Raw genomic sequence first — 24,200 nt, forward strand, 5'->3', positions numbered from 1 at the left:
CTTCATGTGCTTAGTTGCGGCTATTAGGTTCGGTACATGAGAAGTTTGACGTTTGAACCGGGCCTTGTCTGTCTACTTTTCTTTCTTTTTTCTCGATCAGTGTCTTTGATCTTTGTTGATTAGAGGAGATTGTGCACAAATCGTAGAAACTTACCGTGCTCTGTGGCGAATCCATGCCGACGGACAACTTTTGCACGCATATTATCAATTCCTCTGTTATATTTTTGTGTAATACAGCAAGTTGATTTCTACACGTTCTCGTTTTCTACGAGGGCGTTAACCTAGCTACGTCTCAATTAGAAAGCGAGAGCATTATGCAATAAAGAAGGCTATAGAAATAGATTCCACTGCAAAACAGAGACTGTCACAAAAGGCGAAAGGCTAAGTGTCAACAACCTGAACACGGAAGAAATTGACCCCTTTAGCTTCGTTTGTGATTCTCTCTAGAGTATGCTCCGTTCTCTATCTGGAATTATTAAAAACTTAAGCAATGGTATATTGCAAATCCTGCGTTTTGATTGGTTTACAGGCAATGGTATATTAGCTCAAATACCATTGACCACAATGGTACCCGGTACACGTCAACGAAAACCGCTGGGGAGCTAAAATTTGCAATTCTTTGGGCGTTTTTAATAAAACAATTATTCCACTCGCGCTTGTTGGATATGAGATCGTTATAGCCAACCAACTCATATCCAACACGCGCTCGTGGAATAATTGTTAAATATTCATTCACCTCCAAGTGGATTTGTTTGAATTTGAAAGAACTCATTCTCGAGGGCATTGTCGGAGGTTTACTACAAGCATAGGAGCTAAAAAGGTGTAATGATCTTTGCTTTCTTTCAACACAGCGAGGCGCCAAAGCTAGGCGTGGCTCTGTCCACGTTTCTACTTTGAATCCCAAATGTGTAACAGTGGGAGAGCTGTATGGTGAAGTCAACCCGACCACCATGGAGTGGACTGATGGTCTGTTGTCCCACATATACCGTAAATATGCCAAGAGCACCAGAGGGGTCATACGGGGGGCCAGGCGGAAACAGTCAAACACTCCCGTGCCTACCACTCCCAGGATGTCAAGGAACTCGTCAGCTAAGTCTGGGAAGTCTATTGTCACAACTGTGTCAGCTATGAGTATGGAGGAGAACAGTGAAGGTGAGAGCTCGCGTAGAATGATTTTTTTGTGGTGTTTTCATTGTTTGAGTTTGTTTTGTTGTGCACGCATAGACGGGAGTCTTTGAACGTGAGATGAGGTAATCCTAAAGCAATCTCGTTCCTAGATCCTGCATTCCCCTTGACTAGTGGTCGGGAAACTCAACGGCTCTGGGCTAAAAAAAAGCAGGAAATCCTGGTTCCAGTTTGTTTGTGCGTGTGCACCGGAGATTGTGATGAAACGAACAAGTTTTCATCAGCCAATCAGATTTGGTCGCCTTGGCGACGGGCTTTCAGATTAGACCAGAGGTCCCGATCTCTGGCGCAGACCAAAAAGATCGCAGCCTCTGGGGACGAGATTGTCCTTGGGCTGTCCTAAAGATGCTCACATTTCCCAAAAAGTTGCTCAAAACTTCTTAAAAAATTGCCCGGAAGTTGCTCCAAAAAATTCAAAACGTTGCTTTTAAATAAGAAAATTCTCCTAATTTCCCTTTGAAGGTAAAATTTCTAAGCATTTTCATGCTAAGGAATATCTAAAAAACCATTTAAAGGCCAAAATTTGTTGAATTGCAAGGATTTCTTTTGCTAATAACAATCGTAAAGATACCGATGACATCATGATCGTGTTTGCTGACGAATTTTTAATGCTAAATGATTCGAAAGTTGAAGCATCTTCTGAACGTCCTGAACGTCTTCTGAAGTTCGAAAAATGTTCAGAAATGTTCATATGGCCTTCGAACAACACTAGGACAATTTCAGAAAACTTCGGTCTAGAAATTGCAAAAAGTTGCTCGAAAGTTGCCGAGTATCTTAGGGACAACCCTAGGTACTCCCTACAGTGGGCCATATGGGTAGGCACTGCCCAGAAAGGGTTCCGTTTTCAGGCTGCAGGTATAAAGAAGGATAAGGATTTCACGAGTTTGAGTATACAAAAGGGTAGGGACAACTGTCAGTTAGGTATTTAAAAGGACCTTGCAAATTATTTCGTTGGTTCTGACTTTTAAGTTTGGGATGAAACCCTAGTGTGTGACCTTTCAAATGAAAGCTGTTGAGCAGTACTTTCATGTGGTACTGTTTATTATGCTGTACAAGGTGGTTCTAACTTTTGAGTTTGTCGATGAAACCCTAGTGTGTAACCATTCATTTAATGAAAGCTATTTAGCACTTTTTTTATGAGAGGAACATGAAGTTTCGGAAATCTTTGACAACTCCTGGTCGGAAATCGTCCGTAAAACGACATTAAACTGCTTAATTTTTAACAGACGAAATAAAATAGAAAAAATAAAATAAGTTCTTGTCTACACTTCAGTTGAAACAGCTACTGTGGTGGAAGAAGCCAGTACTATCAACAGAGAGGAAACACCAGTGTCGTGGAACTGGATTGTTTTGGACGGACCAGTGGACACACTCTGGATTGAGAACCTGAACACTGTTTTGGATGATACCAAGGTACGGTGAATTGTTTGATATTTCTTTACATGAGTTAAGTCTTTTTGAGTTGTCCTCCGCGTTACAGCTAATTTTGAGCACCCAAAACATGACAAAATTTTTCGTCAAAAAGCTCCTTGGAATATTTGTTTTATGTATGCGTGACATTTAAAATGAATTGCGTTACACTGTATTTTCGTTGTTGCGTGACAGGTGTTGTGCCTTGCTAATGGGGAGCGGATAGGAATGGGTCACGGAATGCGGATCTTGTTTGAGGTTGATAACCTGGCGATGGCGTCTCCAGCTACTGTCAGTCGTTGTGGAATGGTGTACATGGTAAGCTACTGTGCAGTACGATTTGTACAATTTTCTAAGTTTTTTGCCTGTTTCGTGAATATCATACGAAATATCGGCACACTGTGTGGAGTTCACAGCGGCCAATTGTGCTTTGCTTTGACTTTTGACTGATATGAATACTGGTACCTTATTGTTACTTATTTTCGCGGGACTTAATTTTCGCGATTTTCAAATAATCGCGAAATTAAAGACCCGCGAAAATTTATTTTAAAGTTTTTTATTGTATTTTTTATGCTAATTACGCATTTTTGACCAAATCGCGAAAATAAAGTCCCGCGAAATACGCCCGTTCCATTTTCGCGAAATTAAGTTCCCGCGAAAATAGGTAACAATAAGGTAACAAACAAGATAGAAAGAGGTAACACATTGTCCAGTAATCCAATTTCGTCTGAAATAGTTTGTTCACATGAATAGATTTGACTTGTAAGGAGGTGTTATTTTATGTTCCTGATATTTTAGTGTACAGTCAACTCTCTCTAAAACGGACACCGTCAGGACCGGCTCCAACTGTCCGTCTTAGAGAGGTGTCCGTCTTATAGGGAGTTTAGTTACCGTAAAATGACTGAAAAACGGCAGGGACGGGACCAACACCAGGAGTCCGTCTTAGAGAGGTGTCCGTTAAGAGAGCGTTGACTGTAGTCTCTTCGTAATTCATTGCTGTTTTCATCTGTCTGTAGGAGCCTGAAGATCTCGGTTGGAGACCATATGTTAAAACATGGATTCAAAGACTAAAGGAACAAACAAAGGTACGAAGACTTCACACCAATAATAACTTCTTACTAGTATAATTAAAAGTTATTCCAAGAGTACACGTTTTGTATGCAGTGAGAAAATAACCAACGAAGGGCGCAGCTCCAAGTAAAGGGCATGCGCCTCATATCCAACAAAAGCGAATGGAAAAGGTGTTTTAGTGGTTTAGTAAATTCTCACCTGCAACATTGTCGAAGGAATTTTAGAGAACACTACCTTACTTTAGTATACTTCATTGAGCTTTTAAGTTATTAAAAATGGTGTGTACGTTCCAGTTTGAGCTAACAGGGGCACCCAACAGACCGTTTCGGTGAATATCTGTTCGCCTATATTCGCCTACGATTTTTCGGAAGTGTGATGAAAAACTGGAGATTTGTACAGCTCAAACTTTCGTGACATGGGGGAAAGTAATGGCTGTTGTTTTCGGCGAGAGAAAAATGTCGTTTTGGGCACGAAAAAAGGCCAGCTACGATTTCCGAGAAGGCAACAGCGGCTAGTAAATTCGGGTAATAATGTTTCGTTCCCTAAAATTTTCTGTGGTTTGAAAGTTTATCCGAAAAGACACACTTTTCTTAGCGTTTACAAAAGGACACTTATAACGTAAAAACGGTGTTCCGACACCTATATTAAAATTTTCCCGTTGGGTGCCCCTGAGCTAACTCACCGTGTGAGTCGGAATGCTTTAAAAGCATTCCCCTGCTGGAATTGATTGACTGTTAAATATTTGGTTAAAATTCTCCAGAAGACGGGCTTACGTTTAAAGTATTCCGCAGTGTCCCAATACAAATGTGGGCAATCATCTCATATCAAATCACACAAGGAAATAGACGTTGTGGTAGTCTCTTGCATTGATTTATCACCATTTTCGATGAACCCTGAGAGTCACTGAATGTATTATTCCTTTTTTTCCTTCTTTTAGTTGTTTCTTGATTTGTCACCATATTTGATAAACCCTGAAAGTCACTAAATGTGTTATTGCTTTTTCTTTTTCTCATAGTTCCCTCCAGAAGCGTTCGACCATCTTCTCCAGTTGTTTGAACACAGTATTGACTTAGGACTTCGCTTTCTTTCGACCTACAACAAGCTCCAATACATCACAGCGCCAAATCTCAGCATCGTTTCCACTCTGTGTAACATAATCAGTGGCTTCGTGGAAATCATCAACCGTCAGGGCGGAATCACCGTAAGCGGAGCCCCGAACACTGCCGAAGATGGCGGAGAAATATCGGAAACAACTTCGGCTAAAACCGTCACATTTGCCGACGACTCCGAGCAGGATGGCCACACCAAAAAATTGTCATTTATCCAGCGTAATCCTTCGCAGCTTTTGAGCTTTTTAGGAAAGGTGTTTGTGTTCGCATACACGTGGGCGTTCGGTGGTAATCTTCATTCTCAACCTGTCATAGACGATGATGAAGTTGGAGATAGTTTTGCGAATGATGGTCCTCCGCCAGTGTGGCAAATGTTTGACACTTTAGTCCGTGACCTGTTTGATATCGACTCCCCGTTAGGAGTGCGATTACCTCCAGGGAACGAAAGTATGGCCAACTATTACATTGACATGGAGAGCGGGCAGTTTGCCTTGTGGAGCAATTTAGTACCTTCCACTCGGGCACTGATAGCAAAAGCGGTTTCCAACCAGTTTGCCATCTCGGATACTCTGAACACTCTCGACGATCCACCGCCACTGAAAAATCAACTAGAAATCGATCGTTCCCTTGTCCCGACCGTTGACACTGTTCGCTACGCTTTTCTGGTCGCCTTGATGTCATTGAACGGACAACCGGTTTTGCTAACCGGAGAAACCGGTGTAGGAAAGAGTGCCTTGATCCAGGACACGTTAGTCCGGCTGTCTCAAGCGGGTGGGACTGGCACGAGTACCGGAACGATCCTAGGAGCGGTTTTCAGAACAGGCAAGAAAAATCTGGTTGACAGCATTATTGATATGACATCGAGTGAAGGAGTAAGAGAAGAAGCACGTTCCTCTGAGGTTGTTTTTAACTCCATGCATTTCTCAGCTTACACAAGCTCTGCCAAGGCACGGAAGTTCATCGAGTCGAAACTGGTAAAGAGAGGGAGAGATGTACTGGGACCAAGACCAGGAAAGAAGGTTTGTCTCATTCTCGTCCCCATAGCCCTTTCGTTTCTCTTAGCCCGCGGGGCCTTGGAACGAGAAACGAAGGGCTCTGGAGACGCAGGTTTTCTAGTCCTAAATTGTATGACTTCCGGTCTTCCTGTATGCAGTCGCGATGTTTCTATACACAGTGTGAGAGAGTCATGTCGTTTTTGACTTCCATTCAAGATTTCATTTCTTTGTTTCAAACGAATATCAAAACAATTCAAATCAATCAAATCAAAAATCCTATGTCCCCCAGCCCTTCGTTTCTCGTGCCGAGGCCCCGCTGGCTAGGAGAAAAGAAAAGGGCTATGGGACGAGAATGTAAAGGGTTTTACCATGCGGTATTCCTGTACACAAATAATATTTTTCACACGTAATATCCGTTGCAGTTATAAACCGAAATACTTTTAAAAAAGCAAAATTCCTTTCGATAATACGGCTAACCCCGCTCCGATAGTATTTGGTCACATGACTTACACACACGCGAACTGGTCGGAGAGAAAGTCTTTTTGCATTTACCTTACTTTATTGCCTTGGTCTTAGATAAAGTGTTTTGTTTACTAAAAGTACTGCCTAAGTTCTCTCACTCCTCCGGAATACTCTTACAAGGGTTAGTCCCAGCAGTTGTATTACATAATTTAATAAATCCCCCCTTCCCAACCCCAAAATAAGTCCACTTAAAAGCCTTTTGAACAAATAGAAATATGAGTCAATCCATTTGTTTTGTTCGTACAGGTTCTTCTCTTTGTTGACGACCTCAATATGCCTCAACCTGATCCATACCATTCCCAGCCCCCTCTCGAGTTGCTCCGTCAGTTCCTGGACGCCAGAGGATTCTACGACTCGAACAAGCTTCAGTGGAAGGAGGTCCATGACGTCACACTTCTAGCTGCTTGTGCTCCCCCAGGGGGTGGGAGAAGTACTATCAATGATCGACTCCTAAGGCATTTCAGGTAAGAAAGTTGTCCCAAAATTCGACTCTACACAGATCTTAGTTCAACGATTATACACATGTAGCAGAACAGAGACAGAGCTGTGTGAAGCAGTCACTCTCTATTCGGCAATCAGTATGAATATCCCAGATAAGTAACTTTAAATTACTGCAGGGGCCACCTCTCTTTTGCGAACATGGGCGCCTTTTACGAAATTCCTTCACAGTAGCGTATTTTGATGTTGTTGCTTTTAACTTGTATTCAACGGTCAGTTAGAGCGGTTTTCACTTGATTGTCGAAAGTAATTCGCGTTTGCTTTGGTTTTTTATTGTGACGCTTAGTAATTGGTTTAAAAATGTCGCGCCAATTTCTCATCCAATCAGAAGTGAAATCTAAACCAACCGTGGCTCGCTCGCGCACGTTTTCCCGCGCTTTATATTGGCTCCACCCGTTTGCTTTGAGTTTTGATTGGTTTACTGGATTGTCTATGTCCTTTGTGACTGGCCAGAGTGATTACTTTGGTTTTGATTTTTTTTGTAAACGTAGGTGTGAGGCAACTTAGGTTGTGCTGTTAGTCTGTCGGCAGGTACTCCGCTTGGGGATTAGAAAGGGAAAGGAAGACAGATAAGAAGAGTTCTCCTTTACTTTTCTATCCTTCTATCTAATCGTCGAGCAGAGACCCTGCTAGCAAGCGGGTGGACTGTACTTTACATTTAGCGAAAATTCTGTAGTCTACGCAAAAGTTCTGAACGTTTGGCGGACGGAATACAATGTCTACGTCAAAGTCTTCTTGAATGAAACTATCTTTTATTTCCCAAGTGTGACGTACACATTTCCCACAGGTAACCTACACATTCGCCACGGGTGACCGACACATTCCCCTCGGGTAACCTGCACATTCCCCACGGGTAACCTAAACATCGCTTTCAGACAACCTATACATTTCCCACGGGTGAAATACAAATTTCCCACGGGTGACCTACAAATTTCCTAGGGTTACCTACACATTCCCAGCTAGTGACTGTTAAATAAATTCTGCCGATTAGAATGTCCCTTTTTCTTGCCTTCCAGTGTGCTCTATCTTCCACATCCATCCTCTAAGTGGCTGCATCACATTTACACCACACAGCTAGGACGCTTCTTGGAGAAAGTAGACTTCACACCCGAGGTGCGGGACGCTTGTCAAGACCTGGTCTCTACTGCTATGGGACTGTACTTCGAACTGAGCGCGAACCTCCTCCCCACCCCGGCTAAATCTCATTATACCTTTAATCTGCGAGATCTAAACAAGGTAAATGAGTACAAACATAACATAAGGGCAGGACGTGTTATTGCGGTTTTTAGTGATATGCAAACTCTGAAATTGAAAATCCAACTAACGATTGCGTTTTTTGCCGCCGTCAGTCATAATTATGGCAGCAGCTAACGAACCATGAAAAACAGAAACAAACAAAATGGATCGAGATCTACCAATCACAACCAAGAGACAAGACCTTTTGACCGTGTTGCAGTGAACGGCTGTTTCCCGAGAGGTCCGCTAAGATGATTGACTGCAGCAAAAAGCGTAAACCGTTGGTCGAGGATTGAATTTCAGAGTTCGCATATCACTGAAAACCGCATAAGCCTCAGCACCTGGTCACGTTTTCTTAAAACATTTTATTGATTTGCGATAAAAGAATGTGTCACCTAAAGACGCAACGCAAAAAGACTAGCCAGAAAGCAAGCAAGCAGGCTGACGTTTTTTTTACATCTATCCCTAAATTTACTCTTGGACTATGACATGGCTTTACAGAAAATGATGCCGAAAACTTTAAGGATCCTAGCCAGCCACGCCTTTGTTTCCACACGAGAGTTTCGGTAATACAGGTTTTGCGGTGCGTGTCTAAACGGAAGAGATCACTGTGAAACTGATTAAGGTTGTTTAACAGACTTCCGGTAACACAACTGACAGCAATGCAATAAGGTTTCCCTTCGCCGTACAGTTTTCATAATTCATAATTCTTCTACAGTATCGGAATGTAAGCAACAACATCTTTTGAACGATATCTCGAGTTTTTCGCCTACAAAAGCTGAAAATGGCGGGCACATTTAAAAAGTTTTCTAAATATTCTTTCCTCCAATAACTTCTTTGTGAACAACAATGTAGCTTTAAAATTTTGCAAAGTTAATTTCTTTCACCTACTTACTCTTAGAATCGTGTCGTTTCTTTTTTTTCAGGTAATAGAAGGCTTACTTCAGGCTCATCCATCCGTCATCACATCACGTGACCACTGCGCCCAGCTTCTCGGTCACGAAGCCTCCCGAGTGTTACACGATCGACTCACGAACGACGCCGACCGCCGATACTTCTACCAACTGCTGTCAGAGCAGCTCCACAATGGGTTTAAAACACGCTGGACTGCAGAGGAGCTGGAGAAGACTCCGCTGATCTTTGGAGACTTTCTGGATGCAGGTTCTGGTCATGGCGCTCGAGCGTATCGCTTTGTAAGACAGTACGATCGACTGCCCCAGATTTTAGAGGTTGGTATTCGTTATCTTTGTTGGTGTTGTTTGTTTGTTTTCAAATCTTAACCTCTGTTGTTATTTTCTGTCACGCCCCCTCCCCCCACAAAGCAACGTTAGAATATTGGGCCTGGCTTGGAGAGATCATTCTCAACATTGTGTGGGGAGTTGGGAGGGGGAGGTGACTACAAAGACCATCTGTTTCCAAAAAGGTGGCATGTTCAAAGACATTTCGCTTGGGTTATAGATTGAACTTAAACTAGGCAGTATTATTGATTGTTTCAGATTTTTAAGGTGAGTTCTCAAGTTTTTTAAAAAACTGTCCTCGAATCCAGTCAAGTTTAGTTTGGCCGCAAAATTAAAGCTTAATTGGCTACTTATCGTTTGAGCAGTGCAAGGGTGGATTAGGGAACTAGGCGGTATGATTGATTCCCCTTAGATTTTTGAGGCGATTTTTTTTAAAATCTCTTTTTGTGTTCTTTATTAATTCTTAACTTGACTTGGTTTGTTCGAGGTCATCATTAAATTCGGACTTTTATGAACTTAAACATTTACACTGTAACCTGTCCATTTGAGGAATGGATTAGAGGGGAAAGACAATATCCATTTTCTTGCTAATCTTAGACACGCAGACGATTGAATAATCGATTTTACTCTTCAATTCCTATCCAGGAATACTACGACAAAGCCAACCTGTCAGGGGGTAGTGTAGAGCACCGTTTTGTATTCTTCGACATGGCAATCCAGCACGTGACACGAGCGGCACGTGTTTTCCGTCAGCCCGGGAAGCACATGCAGATGGTAGGGATAGGTGGTACAGGCAAGGCCACGGTCGCTAAGCTAGCCGCGTTTATTGAAGACTGCGTGTTTTTACGACCTTACGTATCACGCACGTATTACTTGATGGAGTTCAGGGACGATCTTAAAAAGGGATTTGTAAGGGCTGGAGTGAAAGGACACCACACCGTGCTGTTCCTAACAGACAATTTGGTTAAGGTTAGTACTGATAAAGGCCTGGCTAAACTAGGAAACATTGCTGCGGAGACAAATGTTTTTCAGTTTAGCCACACGGGAAACATATGTTACGGAAACAAATATTGCTTCACGGAAACAAAAAATGTTTCTGCCTCAGCTCAAAAACATTTTGCTTCCCGGACACAAATTGTGCCTCCAAATCATATGTTGCCCAGTTTAGCCACCATGGAAGCAATGTTGACTAGTTTGTGCGCATGCGTGACAGTTTGTTCCTGGAACATTGTTTCCTCAATTAGCCACCCGGGAAGCAAAACATTTTTTTTTTGCTTCCCGCTAATTTAGCCACCTAGGAAACATAACAAGAAACAATGTTTCCGCAACAGTGTTTCCAAGTTTGGCCACCCGGACAGCAAAACATATGCCTTCCTTCAGGCCTGCCTAAACTGGGAAACATTGTTGCGAAAACATTCCAAGCACTCTCTCTATCAATAAATGGATTTGTGTTCGGTGATTCCGTAATAAACTAACCCACGCTTTAAAAAGCAACCTGTTCTATTGGAATATGTTTTCTGATTGTTTTCACTGCATGGGAGGGATCTAAGTATCGTTCTTCTTTTAGGATGAATTCCTTGAAGATGTCACAAGTTTCCTTAGCGGAGGTGAAATATCCAGTCTTTTCGATCATGAGGACCTTGAGCGCATTTCCCTGGATCTTAAGAAAGAAGCCATCCGTCAAGGCGTGCAAGATACCAAGGAAGGAATCTTTCAATTCTTTCTACAACGCGTCAAAGAAAATCTACACATGGTCCTCTCCACCACCCCTGCGGGATCAAGTTTCCGCCGACGCTGTCGACTGTACCCACCCCTGATAAACTGCTGTACAATCGACTGGTTTGACAAGTGGCCTCTCGACGCTCTTCAATCGGTCGCAGTGTCTTTTTTGGAGACCTCCGAATTAGGTAAAGATCCTGAGTCGAACAGTGCCTTAATAGCAAGTGTCTCCAAAGTCTTCGTTGAAGCTTTCCAGAGCGTAGAGGAAGAAACTCAGAAATTCTACGATGAACTGCGCAGGAGGTAATAATAATAATAATAATAATTTATGAATTTATGAATTTTTAACATAAAAAAATGATCAAAAGCGCATTACAATATTAAAACCTTAAAATATTAAAATGTACATAAAATAATAAAATATAATAAATATCTACATATTATTGAAAAGATCTAAAGGTTAAAAGCTAATTTAAAAAGATGTTTTAAGACGAGATATATAAAAAAGCTAATATTTCGCAGGCTAGGTAGAAGCGCATTCCAAAGTGTAGGCGCAGATACACTGAAAGACCTGTCACCAAAAGACTTTCATTTTCCCTGCTGGGTGCAATTAAAGCGTGCCTGACTTTATAGAGCGCAGTGAATAGCGTGCGTGCTTTCTTACATTAATTTTACACTAATATAAGCTGGCGCCATGCTATCGAGAGCCTTTAAAGTTAAAAGTAAAATTTTAAAATGGATTCTATATCTAACAGGTAGCCAGTGTAACTCGTGTGAAACGGGCGAGATATGAGCATGTTTGCGCGACTCGAAGTTAGCCGCGGCGTTCTGCACTCTCTGCAGTTTAGCTATTTCACAATCTGGGAGTCCATAAAGAATAATCAATTCTACTGGTAATTAATGCGTGCAAAACCATTTCTAAATTATCCTTTGGATTACACCACTCCTACCAGGTATTACACCACTCCAACCAGCTACCTGGAGTTTGTTCGTCTTTATCTGTCCAAGTTGAACGAGAAGCGAGCTGAGATTAGTTTCAACCGAGAGAGACTGTGTACGGGGCTGCAGAAGCTTTCAGAGTCAAATGCCTTGGTCGCCACAATGAAGACAGAGTTGCTACAACTGGGACCTAAACTTGAACAAAAGGCTAAGGTATGCAGTTTAGAAGTTGCCGTTACTTAATATTTGGTGCTTCGCAAACTCATTAATAATTCGTCAAGTTAAAACAAAGAAAATCATAACCGTGAAGGAGGTTTTGATACCCGGTCTTAATTAGCATAGATTTTACGATTTTATTTTTCCGATTGAGAAGATATATCAAACACTAGAGACAGTGTTTCATCGGGATATCTAAACACCTCGAATGTCGTCTAAAATACTCCGCTGCGCGTCGTATTTTCAACTCTCTTCTCGATGTTTGGATATCCTGATGAAACACTGTCTCTTGTGTTTGATATATTACGTCAATGATTACCTTGAAACTCGACGTTTTTCGTTCCTTTTCCGTGCACTTTTACTGTTTTACTCACAAATTTTCTTCCAGTCCACCGTAAGGAAAAAGGTGGCAGCTGTACATTTTACCACAATACCTTGTGAACCTAACACAGCCAATAGGTACTATAGACAAGCCATATTTTTTCCCCGAAATTTGCCTTTGTACTTGTACTAACAACATTGTTAATGCCAGGTTTGAAGTTGTTAGAACTTTCACGTACGTTTTAATAAGCTATTTAGGGTTTTCGCAAACTAAGAATTATGGGTAAATGTACAAGTCGCCATCTTTTTAGACTGTTCACAGTCCCCTATTTTTTCAGGTGAGTTGTGGAGGTCGATCGTTGAGTTCGAAGGGCCACCATCTTGGTTTCTAAAGACGAGTTAAAGCAGGGGAGAGTGCAAAATGCCAGTGAGTAAGGGTGCTGGGGGCGCTCCTCCACCCCCACGCTATTAACATTCAGCGCCCCTACCCACGGGCATTTTGCACTCTTCCCTGGCCCAGTTTTCGCTCGTCTTTAGAAACCAAGATGGCGGCCCGTCCAATTCAACGATTGACCTCTACGATTTCACGAAACAATAGGGGACAGTCTACCATCTTTTTTGGTAGTCTACTCTGCACTTTCATTTGTCCAGATGTCTTTTTCATTCAGCCCCTTTCACTTGTCACATACAGGACACAGAAAAGCTCCTGGAACAACTAGCCAGCGACCAAGAAGCCGTAGACCAGGTACACAGTGTGGTACAAAAAGAAGAAGAAATCATGAACGAAGAAGCCACGAGAGTCCAGGCGATAGCGGATGAAGCTCAGAGGGACCTAGAGGGAGCCTTACCACAGCTAGAGGCAGCCATTGCCGCGCTGGACGCGTTGGACAAATCCGACATATCCGAGATCCGCGTGTACACCAAGCCCCCCACTATGGTCATGACAGTGCTGTCTGCAGTGTGTGTTCTGCTCCAGCAGAAGCCGGATTGGAACTCGGCTAAACTGCTGTTGGGTGATCAGGGATTTTTGAAGAAGCTTGTTAGTTATGACAAGAACAGTGTCCCTGATAAGGTGAGTACCTCATATGACTGATTTGTGAAGTGTCCTGTAAGGAGTGTAAAAACTCAAATATAGGCAAGTCCACAACGACAAACTCAATGAAAAGTGCCGTATCTTTTGAAGACCTGGATTAGTAAAAAACAGAAAGCTGACCCCTATCTCAAGGAAAAGAGATTGAGACCAAAATAAAATAAAAGAATTGTAGAATATATTTGCCCGATATTTCGGTTTGCAAAACAAACTTTCAACGAAAGAACATATAAAAAATGTTACAAATAAGAGCTTTGAAAGGAGTTTATGTTGATGAGTACACAAGTACTTCGTGAGTTTTTAATTATTTCTGATTTAGAAGTTTTCAGCAAATTTTCAAGAGGCTTATAGCATTGTAGGTCACTAGTACGGTACCAAGCCAATACAACGATCATTGCTTGGTCAGTTGTGCCAAAGAAGCGGTAAGTTTTCGTGCCGTTATTTCTGAGTTTGATAATTAATCTGTTGAAATGCACCGGATAAGTAATTCGCGATGGTTTCTTTTAAAAGAGAATTTCTGCGCCTGTGAATTCCAAACCTAACTAACGATTACGTTTTTCGCTGCCGTCAATATTATTAACTCCTGATTTTTAAAGCGAGCAAAACGAAAAATAACCTGGTTAGTATTTCAACAGTTGGACTTCACACTTGGTCAGTAACAACCATGTTTCCTGTTGCGGTCAATAATAACCATTTTTCCTGTTGCTTGAACTTGATTCCTTCGTTATTCCAGGTATTCACCCGTTTAAAGCGGTACACTCAACATCCAGAGTTCAACCCAGAGGCAGTTGGCAAAATATCAGTGGCTTGTAAGTCCATGTGTCAGTGGGTATTAGCGCTGGAGAATTATGCTGAGGTGTACAAGATCGTTCAACCCAAACAGAGGCGATGTGAAGAGGCGCAGGTTGCTCTTGCGATCGCCAAAGAAAACTTGCAACAAAAACAGGTATAAATGATAATTCAAGTGCAAGGGGGTGCATTTGTTACTCTCAGGGTGAAGAGTGATTTTAAAGTTTTTGCTTACAGTATTGTGTTGTAAAGAGTTTTTCTTGTAAGTAATTACCTTTCTTTAGTTGGTGTAGGTTTGCTCCGCACTGTTATTGCTCTTCCTAATCACAATCAGAGTAAAAGGAAAGCCAATCCACCGTACGGAAAAAGATGGCGACTGTACATTTTACCACAATACCCTGCGAACCTAACACAGCCACTAGGGTACAAAGACAGCGACGTTTCTGCGAAATTCGGCCTTGTACTAACAACATTGTTAATGTAGAGTTTGAAGTTTTTTTAAGTTTCCTGTGCGTTTGTATGAGCGTTTTAGGGTTTTCATGCGCTAGGAATTATAGGTTTATGTACCAGTCGCCATCTTTTTCGGTACGCGTGTTTTTCCGTTCTTGCATGGCTTGAAACTGTCACTGTAGCTTTTCGTTTGTTAACCTTGCACCTTCTCCTAAACAATACGAGCGTAAAGCGTGAAATGGGTTCCTAAATGGTTGGTACATCTTACTGTGAGCACTGGTTTCGGCGGTATGCAAATGCGTTGTGATTGGTCACACGTGATTCCTTTGTTTTGGTTTCAGTCAGCGTTAGTTATAAAAAAAAAAACCGCTGTGAAAGTTACGAGAATGAAAATGTTGAAAAGTTGAAATTCACCCAAGATGAATTAAAGAGTAAAAAAGTTGATACGATATCAAAATCTCTCAACATGATTAAAAGAGTTAAAAGGTTAATACAATAACAAATTCCCTTAGGATGAATAAAAGATTCAAAAAGTTGTTTGGATGAATAAAAGAGTTAAAAGGTTGATGCAATAAGAAATTCTCTCAAGATGAATCATAAGGAACGTATTGACAGAAGTAAGGAGAACTTTGAGGCTGATATTTTGTCTTGTAGTCAAGTCTGCTGAAGATTCAAGAACAGCTTCAGTTGCTACAGCAGCAGTATGACGACAGCGTAGCGCAGCTTGAGGAGCTGAAACAGAAGAAGGAGCTTACCATTATCAGGCTGCAGAGGGCTTCAGTGCTGACGGCGGCCTTAGCCGAAGAGCAGGTACGGTGGAGGGAGGGGTAGCTAATTGTTGTCTTGCTTAGTAGCTCATTATCTGGGACACTGTTTTTGATATCCCGCTTTTCTCTGATTCACTGTTCGTCAGCACAATGAGCACGCACTTTTTGGCTTGTACGCATATTATTCTAGGTAACATTGAAAAGTGCAAGAGAGAAGGAGACAATATGAAACAAAGGCAGTTTTCCCACTAGGGAAAACACGCTCAAAAGCCAAAATAACCCCTCTTCCTTAATTCGGGGGCCCAGGATATTTACTTTTTCCCCCCTCTTTCTTTTTTAGCCCCCCTTTTCCCTCTTTTTTTTCCCCCCCTTTTACCCCCCCCCCCCTCCCCCCCCTTTTTTTTTTTCTCCCGCCCCTAACTATTGTAACAGCTCTCGTAAGCTTGTAATTCTCTGGTCCTTTTGTGTAGCAGTTGCTACTGATTTTGGGACTAGGATCATTGTTTCTGTTGTTTGTTCTATTGGTCTCTCAAAAGGGTAGCGAGTCATCATTCACGTAGGACCTCGCGAGAGCTGTTACCTGACTCAACGAATTGTGCACCAACATTGTAACTAAGGTTGAAGTTCCACCACGGCAGAAGTTCGTGAACAAATTCAGAAAGTACGTGTACTTAATTAAAGTTTTTTTCACAGGTTCGCTGGAGCAACTCAGTGAGCTCTGAAGAGGACCATGCACAAGGACTGATCGGTGACACGCTGGTTTCATCAGCGGCTGTGGCCTACCTTGGAGCTTTCACCTCATCCTACCGACACCGTCTTCTCTCTAACTGGCTGCAGCTCTGTAAAACAGAGAATATCCCAGTATCCGACAACTTTGAACTGACCGAATTTCTTTCGGAGCCAATTGAGATACAGAAATGGCTCAATAAGGGTTTACCACACGATAAACATTCCATCGAGAATGCCACACTCATTAAGCACTGCCGCCGCTGGCCGCTCTTGATTGACCCGCAAGAGCAAGCGTCTAAGTGGATCACGCAGACCGAAAAGGATAACGGGCTCAAGATTGTCAAGGCCTCAGATCCGAGTTACCTCAGGACGTTAGAGAGCGCTATTCCCTTAGGCCAACCTGTTTTGGTCGAGGTGAGTTTAATCTCATGAGTGTTCGGTGCATAATCTTGTGCAGTCGAACCTCTTTAATGCGGACACTTAAGGGACAAAAAAGAGCGTCCGTATTATGAAGGTGCCCGATTTACAGGACTCGTAGAGTTTATATGAATTTTTGTCTCTTTTGGGCTAGGTAAACTTCCGGTAATAGAGAGGTTTCCGTATTGCAGAGGTGTCCATTAGGAGAAGTAAGACTGTATTTGTTTGGAGAAGAGGTCAAGGGGCGATGTCATGTGCTTTTTTATCCACTGTTTTTCTTGATCGCTTATTTGCCCTCCCACCCTCCCATTTTTAAAAGTATTTATTCATTGGTAGGTATATCTTTCACACATTGGTTCCTGGCTTGTTACTATGGGCGCCTGAAGATGGGCTTTGGCTTGGTTGCCTTAGAATAGGCAGTTTTACGTATACGGCGACCATACTGATTTTGCCCCCTTGGTATCCTATAATGCTTATTGAAATGATTTATTCTTTTATTGTGATAATTCTGCAGTTACAATAATAAAAGAAAAAAATATATATTATAGGATGCGCTGGGGGCAAAATCAATATCTGTAAAACGGTCTATGATCCATGCTGCGAAGGAGATGCTATCCCACAATAGAGTCGAAGCTTTCCTCTGCGGACACCTTAATAATACGGACACCTCCCTATTGCGGGACGATTCGCCTGGTCCGAAAGAGACCAAAACTGATATAAACTCTACCTCTGTAATGCTGACATCCTATTATAGTCGAACCCCTTCTAACGGCTACTTCTATAATACGTAAACCTCCCTATTACGGACAGTGAGCCTGGTCTGAAAGAGACCAAAATTCATATAAACTCTACCCCTGCACTACGGACACCTTCATAATACGGACACTCTTCCCTGTCCGTTTGGTGTCCGTATTAAAGAGGTTCGACTGTTCTAAAATGGCCTCAGTATATCATTTATTCTCTTGATGTTTTGTTTCTTTCTTTTCAGGATTTGAGTGAAAACTTAGATCCGTCGCTCAACCCAATCCTGGGTAAAAACACGATACAGCGAGGCAATCAAGCCATCATGTTGATTGGTGACACCGAGATCGAATATAACAGCAACTTCCGGTTATACATGACCACGCCCTTGGCCAACCCGCACTTCCTACCGGAAGTGTGCATTAAAGTCTCGGTCATCAACTTCACCGTCACGCTCGATGGACTGCAAGACCAGCTGCTGTCACGCGTGGTGCAGAAAGAGAGACCTCAGCTGGAGGAGAGCAGAAAGGAGCTGCTACACGGCTTGGTCACGGATCGCTACAAGTTGAGAGAATTGGAAGATCGATGTTTGTCCTTGCTTCACTCATCACGTGGAAACATCCTGGACGACGAAGACCTGATCACGACCCTGGACGAGAGCAAGAAAATGGCCGATGTCATTCACTTGCGCGTCGTCCAATCAGAAGACACCGAGGAGAAGATCAACCAGAGCCGAGAGAAGTACCTTCCCGTGGCCACCCGCGGGGCGGTTTTGTACTTTGTCCTCACGGATCTAGCATACGTGGATATTATGTACCAGTTCTCTCTCCCCTGGTTCACAGACCTGTTTGAAAACTGCATCGAATCAGCTCAAGACCCTGCTCAGGCGCAACGAAGCGAGTCACCTATCGCGCCCGGCAGCGCGGGAACTCTTCGACCAATCCGGAAGGACAAGCTTCAGGTGTCAACAGTGAACCGACCTGGCTTCAAACGAAAGCAAACCGTCATTCGGCCAAAAGATGCAAACGCCTTACCCGAGTATCTCCAGGCTTTAGTAGAGCTTTTAACGGAAAGCGTGTACCGCGTCGTTTCGTACGCGCTTTTCGCGCGTCACAAACTGACGTTTTCTTTCATGCTGTGCGTGGGTATTGTGCGTCACGATATGGTGAAGTCACGTGATGCAGCTATTCACGAGGCAGAGTGGAACTGGTTTCTTCGTGGATCAGCGGTCGCTGCTATTACGGACAGGCTCGAGAATGAAGAGGAGTTTGAAAGAGGATCAGTGACTAAAACAGGTTGGAGTGCGATAAATTCCTTGCTTTCCTTAACTTATAACAAATTTAATAACGGAAGTCACGAGGGTAAGGGTTGTGATCATCTATAAAGCGAAAACATCTTGCTCTGAAATTAAAGAAATTACCCAGTTACCAATTTATAAAATGCCGATTAATATAATGCAGGAAATGTGGACTTCAACAACATGATTTTTCAAAAATTTTCCCGGAAAAAATATCTCCGGACCTCCCTAGACGTCCATGCCACCGGCGCTTGCACCCACCGACTCTAAATTTTCATCATGATAGATATTTCGATTGTTAAAGAACCCGGGATTTCGTTGCCTAATCAGGTTTAGATTAAAGTTTACAGAGCTTTTGAATGTACAATATGCCATGAAAAAGTCAGTTTCATATTAATGAAAATCTGGCAGGTCAGAATCGGTTTTTTGTGCGCTTTGTCCAGTGGTTACATCTCGGATAGACGTTTTAAAAAATAAGTAACTCCTCTCCACCTCCGCTCGGAGATGAGGTATACACTTTGCTACTACTTAACTACTAGTGGGGGTGCCTTTTGGACACGAGATAGGTTTTCTGGACCCCAGCGGAGCACCCCCTCCCCCCCCTCCCCCCACTCCTCGCCTCCTTTAGGTTTCCTCATTAGATACCCGTTGTGTGATGGTGACTCTTGAATTTGTTTTGCAGCATATCAAATGAAAGCAGCAGGGACGATGGGTCAGTACATGTCTAAAATGAACAAGTCACCTGCCAAGTGGATCAACGAATCCACGTGGAAGGAATGTCTTCAGCTGTCAGCGTCGATTCCTGCGTTTTCTGGCCTCTGTAGTAACATCGCTGTCAATGGCGCCTTTTGGAGCAAGTTTTCCACAAGCGAGAATCCGTTTGCATTTCTCGAAAATGAACCAAGGCTCACGGATGATAGATCTACACAGACAGACGGTACGTAGTGTTGTGACACACTATTTACTTCCACAACGTTACCCTAGGGTCAAACAAATACGAAAACCACAGTTGTCACGCAATTTCAGATGTCACGCAATGTCAACTTACTGTGTCACGTGCAGTTGAACTTTTCCATAAAGGCTACCCTGGGGATAGAATTAAGTGGTGGTTGTAGGTGGTTGTTGGTGGTTGTGGTTGTTCGCTCACAGGAGTTTCAACTGTATTGTAGTATAAAAAATACAAATGGTTTACGACTACATCGCATGTGCAAAGACATTTGTTGGAATTGGTACAAAATTAGAAGACGATAAAGTAAATTTGAGAAAAAAAAGTTATAAGTATACTGTTTTCTTGTTGTTACTTAAAGAAGTTTGCCAATGGAAGCAAACATCCTATGAGCTTTTTGTGAATCTTTCAAAACGAAAACAGTTGTATGAGAGACGCATAGTATTTATTTACGCGCATAGTTCTGGTATTTCTGCGGGAATAATTACACGAAACATTCTTTCTTTTGTATGAAATGAAATCCCTAGTTATAGTTTTTTTTTTCGTTTCACAGGTAAAGACCGTCAATCTCCTCACCTTGGCTGGGATGCCTCCATTCTTACAAGTTTCCAGCGTCTTATTATCGTCAAAGTGTTACGGCCTGAATGCCTGGTGGAGTCTGTTAGGTTGTTTGTTAAAGAGCAAATGGGCTCCAAATTTGTCACGAGTGTTGGGTTTGATCTGCAGGAGATTTTTGAAGAGTCTAACAATCGGAAACCACTCATCTTTATCCTGTCTCCAGGTAATTGTTTTAATGTGAATTTGCTAAGTTGGAGCTTCGTTTCTCTGGAAAGTTGAAATTACTTCTAGTTAGGTTATTAATCCACATCTTGTTTTGTTGAGCTTTAATGCAAGTTACATCTTAAGACTTGTTTGGCATAACACAACAATCACATACGTAATGTATAAATATCAAATGGCAGATGATTGCGTCAAGCAGCTATACTTAACTCCAAAATGAACGTTCAAACAAGAGTTTTGGGTAATCTGTTTAGTGAGTGTTGCACTGTAATAGACTAAGAGAAGTAAAAGTCATAATTCATTTGTTAGCCAGTCGACTAGTGAAGGTTTTACCTCTTTTCAACTCAAGGAAAAAAGGTTTAGACCCGTTATATGTGACGCAAATTTCGTCGAACGGTTTTTGTGGCTATTGTTACGTTTTTGTTGTCTAGTACTGGTAAAAAGACCGAAAAAAAAACTTTTCCCTTAGAATAAATCCACTTCGCGTTTTCCGTTAAGTTTACGTCGTTACTTGACATTTGTGTTTTAAGCTCCTGTTGTATTGCTTGGAAAACAAGAATAAGAAAGTCCTTCTTCTTGGAAAAGGACTATCCCATAGAAGTATTAGTCCAAGTATAAAGATTCCTATAAGATTACATTTGGAAATACAATTAATAACAAAAATAAACGAAAACGACGTTTCGGTGTCATCCTGGCACCATTATCAAGTAGAAAAAATGTTCGAAAAGAAACTAATTTATGGAGGTGCGAAAATGAATAAATTAATTAAGATTAAAATACTAACTGTTCAGCGTTCATGTTCATGTTCATTCCAGTGAGGTGACAAACACTGGTTATGAGTGCATTGTCTGTTGAAAGCCTAAATAAATACTTTCGCACATTTTCTACTTGATAATGGTGCCAGGATGACACCGAAACGTCATTTTTTCGCTTATTTTTGTTATTAATTATAAAGATTCCACCTGAAAAATGTCATAGTGATGTCGTAGCTCAACAAAAATTTGTGTAGTACGTCTGATTGGTTGTTTCTCGGTTCCAAACTTTCGCGCGGAACTGAAAACCAATCAGCAACCTGACAAGCTACGTTCTGTCCTGTTCGCAGGCTCAGATCCTACGTCACAGCTTATGCGGTTTGCCAGAGAGACTCGAGGAAGTACACTACATTTGGACATGATTTCACTAGGGAGGGGTCAGGGGCCGAGAGCTGAGGAAGCTATCACCAAGGCATACCAACAGAAAGGAAAGTGGGTCTTCTTACAGAATTGTCATCACGCTGCTTCATTTATGCCGCGTCTTCAGATGATTGTGAGAAGGTGAGGGGAGGGGTAGAGTAGGAATTGTCATGATGCTTTATTATTTGTGTCTCGTCTTCACATGATTGTGAAAAGTTGAGGGGAGGGTAGAGTAAGAATTGTTAAGTTGAGTTGAATTGTTTAAGTTGAGGGGAGGGAAGAGTAAGATGCTGTATCATTTTTGTGTCGTCTTCAGATGATTGTGCGAAGGTAAGAGGAGCGGAGAGTAAGAATATTGTGATACCTCGCTTTATAAAACGTTCAACACCTTGCATACTAGAATTTTTTGTCAGTTTGTCAATCTGCACCTTATCGACACTTTAGATGTTTGTAAAATCATTGCATATAAAGGCTGAATACAGATAGAATGGTATCTGAGAAGCAAAACTATATACTGTCGTTATTTTTCTCAAGTAGGACCGAATTGTTTAAACAGAAAATAATTTTGGAGCGGAATTGGGAGGCGCAGTGGTCTAATGGTTAGCGTGCAGAACGCCGGGTCGAGGTGTCCGGGTTCAAGCCCTGGTAGGGGTTATGCGTTGTGTTTTTGGGCAAGGCACTTTACTTTCACTGTGCCTGTCTCCACCCAGGTGTATAAATAGGTACTGGCGAATTTACTGCTGGAGGTAACCCTGCGATGGAATAGCATCTCATCCAGGGGGGAGTAGCAATACTCCTAGTCGCTTAATGCTACTGAGATCGGGATAAGCTCTGGCCTGATGGATCACTAGGCTCGAATGCAGACTCTAACCTACTTTTGGAGGTTAATCACTTTCTTATTACTAACAAGGCTGCTCAGAGCAGTTTGATGTAAGAGTTTTGTTTTGGTAATTTTCAGAATATTGCGTCCAGAAACAGAAGTGGATCCAAACTTTCGAATGTGGCTGAGCTCCAAACCAGATCCTTCTTTTCCAGTCTCCATCTTACAGGCTGGACTTAAGGTGTTTACTGTTGTTTAACTTTTATGCCATCTGTTGTGATTAACACATGAGTTCTTTCTCAACTTGCCCTCATACATTTTGTCCAGAATTAGTTAGGAGAATTTAATAACATCAAGAAAGTATTTTACATAAGTCTTCAAGATGTTGCTCACAAATGATTTTTATTTTTCGTAGATGACAGTCGAGCCTCCCCCAGGCATGAAAGCCAACCTGCTCCGCTCCCTGGGGGGAGTGGGCGGGGTGGTGACCGAGTCTGTCTGGGAGGACTCGGGTCCTGGGCCCGCTTGGAAGAGACTTCTGTTTGGTTTGTGTTTTTTCAATGCAGTCGTGCATGAGAGAAAGAAGTTTGGAGCCCTGGGATGGAATATCCCGTATGAGTTCACAGCTTCGGATCTGGAGGTATTTGCTGGTCATTTCTTTAAACCCAGGGGGGGGGGGGGGTTACTCCCTATAATGGCCTATACGGGGAGGCTCCGCCCGAAAGGGGTACCTTTTTCAGGCTTCAGGTATAAAAAGGGGTAGGGATTCCACAAGTTTAGGTATACAAAAGGGTATGGAAATCTGTCATTTAGGTTTTTGAAAGGGCCTTCAATTAAAATATTTCGAACAGATGCAATTTATGGCTGTATTATTTCAATTTATAAAGCGCTACTTAAAAATGACAAGAAAACGTCATGTTTTAACTCTATACCATGACTTTCAGGTATATGAAAGGGGTACCTTTTTTCATTAAAAGGTATACGAAAGGGGAACAATTTCTGGCAAAATGGTATATAAAAGGGTAAGGGGTAAGAGCTCGGGGCGGAGCCTCCCCGTACAAAACTTTTTTGGGTACCCCCCCCCCCCCCGGGTCTTTAAATAACTTATGTATGGCGGTACAGTCGACTCTCTCTTAACGGACACCTCCATAAGACGGACACCTGGTGACGGTCCCTGCCGTTTTTCAGTCATTTTACTGTAACCAAACTCCCTATAAGACGGACACCTCTCTAAGACGGACAATGGACACTTTGAAATCATTAACGGACACTTGAGAAGTGTTTTTTTTATCATGTATTATTAGTGAAAATACTTCCAAACTTCGTATTGACCTAAAAGAAAAGTCAGCAACCTAAGGATACGTGTATACCAAGCTTACTAACCAAAAACATTGCTTTTCTGCTTACGTGTATGGGCACTAAAGAGGTCGTTTTCTACTTACAGTTTTACAGTTTGCGTAGAAGCTCTCAACTTTTGCTTTAACAAGCAAATACGGGCCTTTTATTATTTTAGTCTTGTTGCAGTAAGCAAAGGTTTGTTGCATTGTGCAAAGGTTAAGCTTTATTATCTCAGAATTACTGGTGTCGTGTTACTTCGACTCTCTACAGAGCGGACAGAGAGAGTTGGCTGTATTTCAAAAATAATCAGTCAAGTACCGTAATTATTCAATTTTAACGTCACATCAAACAGTTTTAATACTTACTCACCTATCCTCATCGGGCCCATAAGGACTCTTGAGGCCG

At 42.2% G+C, this 24,200-nt stretch overlaps 1 protein-coding gene across 1 annotated transcript in view; it reads left to right on the top strand.

Moving 5' to 3' along the window:
* Nucleotides 1-24,200, top strand: part of LOC144629924 (dynein axonemal heavy chain 6-like) — a 68,132-nt gene that overhangs the window by 36,357 nt on the left and 7,575 nt on the right. The window contains exons 36-56 of the mRNA XM_078488175.1: nt 852-1,152; nt 2,459-2,598; nt 2,791-2,913; nt 3,612-3,680; nt 4,682-5,794; nt 6,539-6,756; nt 7,807-8,026; nt 8,953-9,255; nt 9,910-10,233; nt 10,832-11,286; nt 11,937-12,135; nt 13,151-13,531; nt 14,283-14,495; nt 15,443-15,598; nt 16,249-16,698; nt 17,690-18,737; nt 19,422-19,676; nt 20,239-20,466; nt 21,568-21,778; nt 22,596-22,698; nt 22,873-23,097. Of these exons, the coding sequence (XP_078344301.1) occupies nt 852-1,152; nt 2,459-2,598; nt 2,791-2,913; nt 3,612-3,680; nt 4,682-5,794; nt 6,539-6,756; nt 7,807-8,026; nt 8,953-9,255; nt 9,910-10,233; nt 10,832-11,286; nt 11,937-12,135; nt 13,151-13,531; nt 14,283-14,495; nt 15,443-15,598; nt 16,249-16,698; nt 17,690-18,737; nt 19,422-19,676; nt 20,239-20,466; nt 21,568-21,778; nt 22,596-22,698; nt 22,873-23,097 (6,735 nt within the window). The remainder of the gene's footprint in view (nt 1-851; nt 1,153-2,458; nt 2,599-2,790; nt 2,914-3,611; nt 3,681-4,681; nt 5,795-6,538; nt 6,757-7,806; nt 8,027-8,952; nt 9,256-9,909; nt 10,234-10,831; nt 11,287-11,936; nt 12,136-13,150; nt 13,532-14,282; nt 14,496-15,442; nt 15,599-16,248; nt 16,699-17,689; nt 18,738-19,421; nt 19,677-20,238; nt 20,467-21,567; nt 21,779-22,595; nt 22,699-22,872; nt 23,098-24,200) is intronic.

This window comes from Oculina patagonica, chromosome 11, assembly GCF_052425735.1.
Source record: "Oculina patagonica isolate OP01 chromosome 11, crgOcupat, whole genome shotgun sequence".
Taxonomy (NCBI): Eukaryota; Metazoa; Cnidaria; class Anthozoa; order Scleractinia; family Oculinidae; genus Oculina; species Oculina patagonica.